The 3,592-nt window shown below is 38.1% G+C and overlaps 1 protein-coding gene across 1 annotated transcript in view; it reads left to right on the top strand.

Annotated features, from left to right (window-relative positions):
* The first annotated feature begins 1,102 nt into the window (after positions 1-1,102).
* Positions 1,103-3,592, top strand: part of ephb4a (eph receptor B4a) — a 55,188-nt gene continuing 52,698 nt past the window's right edge. The window contains exon 1 of the mRNA XM_024266211.2: positions 1,103-2,070. Coding sequence (XP_024121979.1) covers positions 1,995-2,070 — 76 coding nt within the window. The 5' untranslated portion in view covers positions 1,103-1,994. The remainder of the gene's footprint in view (positions 2,071-3,592) is intronic.

Raw genomic sequence — 3,592 nt, 5'->3', positions numbered from 1 at the left:
TTAATCTACTAGTTTAGATAGAAGGAAAAGCACTGATCCAGTCAATCAGTATTTAATGCACCTCAGCTGTTGATGCTTAATTACCATGACTTTAGGTGCTGCTGCTGCAGGTGAAACCAGTTGCTTAAATGGAGTCATAATTCCAATATGAAACTTGGACGTGTTCTGCTTTCTCTTCAAAAGAAATTGCTATATGATTTGACTTCTGGGCAACAGCAGAAATATAAGGTTACTTCCCCTGAGAATCTGGGCTGAAATAGCAGTTCCTTATCTCCTGGTCTCATCATTTCAGATAAGTGAAACAGCATGCCTAATCCAGCAAGAACTTGATTTTTAAATGTATTTATTGTTTTTGATTCAGAGTCAAGTTGGGCACATATACTCCGAATAGCACTAAATGCATGAGAAGCAATTGTCAAAATAAAAGCATGACCTGTTTTGCGTCGACTTTTTCAAGAAGCAGAAATTAGCTTAATTTATTATTTTTTTCTTTTTTGCAAAATACATAATTTATCAACTTTTTCCAGCTTTAATGCTTTCATTTACATTTTTAATGAGTACAAAATTGATAGTATTTATTGTATAATCTTTGTATCCCAGGAATATTGTAGTGCAACAAAGAGTTGCGGTAAGTACAACTTTTGTGGTAGGTAAATCATATTTGACCTATGGTATTTATTATTTCAATCCAAGCTATAGATTCCAAAAAGTCCTCCTTTCTGGGGTCTCCTGGGCCACCGCATCCCTGTTTGGTTAATATTAAAAATAAGCAGCACGGGCAAATGTATCTGAAGTAACCCTGAATTATGTTACAGATTCATGAACATGGTTGTAGTCTCTTAGGATTAAAGAGAAATTGCAAATTTGCCAAACCAATTGAAATGAATTTTGAAAAAAAAAGGGGGGGGGGGGGTACGTTGTTTTTTTCATTCAATAAATGTGTCCAATGAAGTTTTTATGACAATCACTTTCATGCTAAGTTAGAGCAATTAAAGAAACATTAAAAAAACTGTTGATTTAAAAAAAAAACAAGGAAAGAACATAACTACATGTGACGTTTTTTTTTTAGGTTTTTTTTTGTAGGAATGTTTCCTACTTGTTTTTTATTTTGAAGGTCCAGCCGGAAGTAGCACTATTTATCGCGAGCTTTGATTCGGCAGCGGTGTTAGGGTACTGGAGTGGGTGGAGCTAAGTGGACCAGTCGACTCTGTGCTCGTTGCGGTGATGGGGTCTCCGGTGACCTGCTAACAGTAACCGTCCCTGTAAGGCACTCTCCTACGGAACTCTGAATTCTGACAGAAGCTTGTCTTGTACCTCTGCTTTTACTTTATAAATATAATTTGTTTGCGTCCATGTTTCAGCCTAATTTTGCCTTTTAACACAACCCGAGCTGGACCTGTCGCTCTACATCCCTACCACCTTTTAGGAGATTTTTTACTTTTTTACATTTTCAGCCAGTAGGGTGGACATTTGCAGGACTTCTTTTTCCTCCCAAACATACCAGGAAAATGTGGTAAATTGGAAGCGGCTGGTTTGTGACAGAAATGCGATGAGGTGCTCCCCGGCTGCCGAGTGAGCTGCTCGGAAGGGTTTTTTGGGGGGGTCGGTTAGAAGTCTTGTGGAGCCCATTAAAGCTTATTAGAGCCGAACAGACAAGTTTTGTCTGAAAAAGTTCCAGCGCTATGGTCTATTTCTGCCTTGTTTTCCTCTACAAGACAAAGTTGGAGAACTTTCCCGTCTCGCTGCAGGGAGTTGTATCCAGTTGAAGGTGTCTCTGTTTGGGGGAAGCAAAGTGACAGGGCTGCTGCCGCGCGCGCGAGGAGTTTTCTTGTTTTCTATTTTTGCTGCAGTGTTTTTAGAGGCTTTTCGGTGTTGGTCTACTTTAAATGCGGACTGTTGAAGGTGAACCACCACCACCAGCTTCCCCCACTTCCACCTCCACCTTGGTTTTTAATCCCAAGTCTATTCATTTTTGACAACCCTGAGTCAACACCATGGAGCTGATGTACAATTGTCTGATCCTGCTGGCGTGCGTCTGTCAATGGGTTGGTGTGGCCACAGCAGAGGAAGGTAAGTGTCTTGATATATTATTTTTTTAAAGGGGGTCTTAGTCAAATACACGAGGAAACCCTTTTAAAGATCAATTTGCACTGCCTAGGTTTAACTCAGCAAACAGGTAGGAGCCTCCCTTTGTTAAAACGCTGCAGTGATGGATGGGTTTCAGCTGCAACAAGTGAGGCCAGCAGACTACTAAACATACAGAGACTGAAAAGAAGCTTTCAGTCAATAGTGTGCCGTTTCTGGGAGTGCGGACATCATCCAAGAGGAGAATGCAAGTATTTATAGGGCTTTAGATGATAAAGAATCACTAAGTCTTTGCTCCACACAAAAGCACCAATGAGATTTGAAGGTAAAGCATTAGGGGTGTAACGATACATTTTAACAATTACATTCATATTATAACTTGTGGTTGCTGATACGATTCATAGTCGATATTGGTTGATTTTAAACGATCCGATACGCTGATCTAAAATCAATCGGACAGCCAAATTTTTAACCTGTGTGACTAGATAAATACCTGGGTACTGAACAGAATACATTTTCCAGATTCCTTGTATTTCTAGCAACATATTCAAGTGTAAATTAAATTTGTACAAACAAGTAAACAAGAATGAATGGCAAACCCATTCACATTTTAGTTTTTCCCCATCAAAATAATACAAATGAAACATTGTTAAAACATTACACCACATTGTATGGTCATAATTCTACATCCCATTATCCAATATGGATTTATTTCAATTGGAAACTACTTTATGATGGCATAGGTTGATTCGTTCAACAGCTTCCCTCAAAAGTATTTATCGGATTGGAGCAAACTAAATCGATTAATCGTTACACCCATAGGAATCATGCATTGGTGAAATTATTTGTGTGTGTGTGTGCTACCTTAAATTGTGTTTCCCTATCCCTCGATGGTTAGTTCCGGGTTGCAGAACAGAAAATTTTTTCCCATTTATTTATAATCCGATTCTTACGAACGTTTTATTTTGTAAAACTAATGGATTCTTCCCCCACCACATCTGACTCATTCTTGCCAAAGTCTGCTACTTTAAGTTCAAATCCCTGAGCTAGCATCGGTAACAAAAATATTTGAAAAGTTTCTTTTCGCTGCAAAGAGCCAGAGAAGAAACAGTAGAAGACCCTTTGACTAAGAAGAAAGAAAGCTGCATTTTAAAAGACAAAAACCAGGAGCCTTTACCTAAAGTATGGATTTATTTCGACAATTGTTCCCACACAACATAACAGTAATGCATAATATTCAGCAGCCGTCTGTCTAATGTATGAGGAGGCTCCTAAGTTAAATGGTGGATTCATGTTTATATAATTATATTTAGAGAGTACTACTTTTAGAGACCTTTTTTTTGCATTATCAATCACACCTTAAAAGATGGACAAGGCTGAAATTGGTGTTTTATTTATTTATTTCCTTTCTTTTCTTTTTAGACAGTTATGGTTAAGGGAAAACCTATCAGATTTTTATGGTTCCTACACAAAGTGTAGTGTACAGATAAGCCAGCTGAAGATATTT

This window comes from Oryzias melastigma, linkage group LG14 (assembly GCF_002922805.2).
Source record: "Oryzias melastigma strain HK-1 linkage group LG14, ASM292280v2, whole genome shotgun sequence".
Lineage (NCBI taxonomy): Eukaryota > Metazoa > Chordata > Actinopteri > Beloniformes > Adrianichthyidae > Oryzias > Oryzias melastigma.
This window is presented reverse-complemented; position numbering and strand designations above follow the sequence as displayed.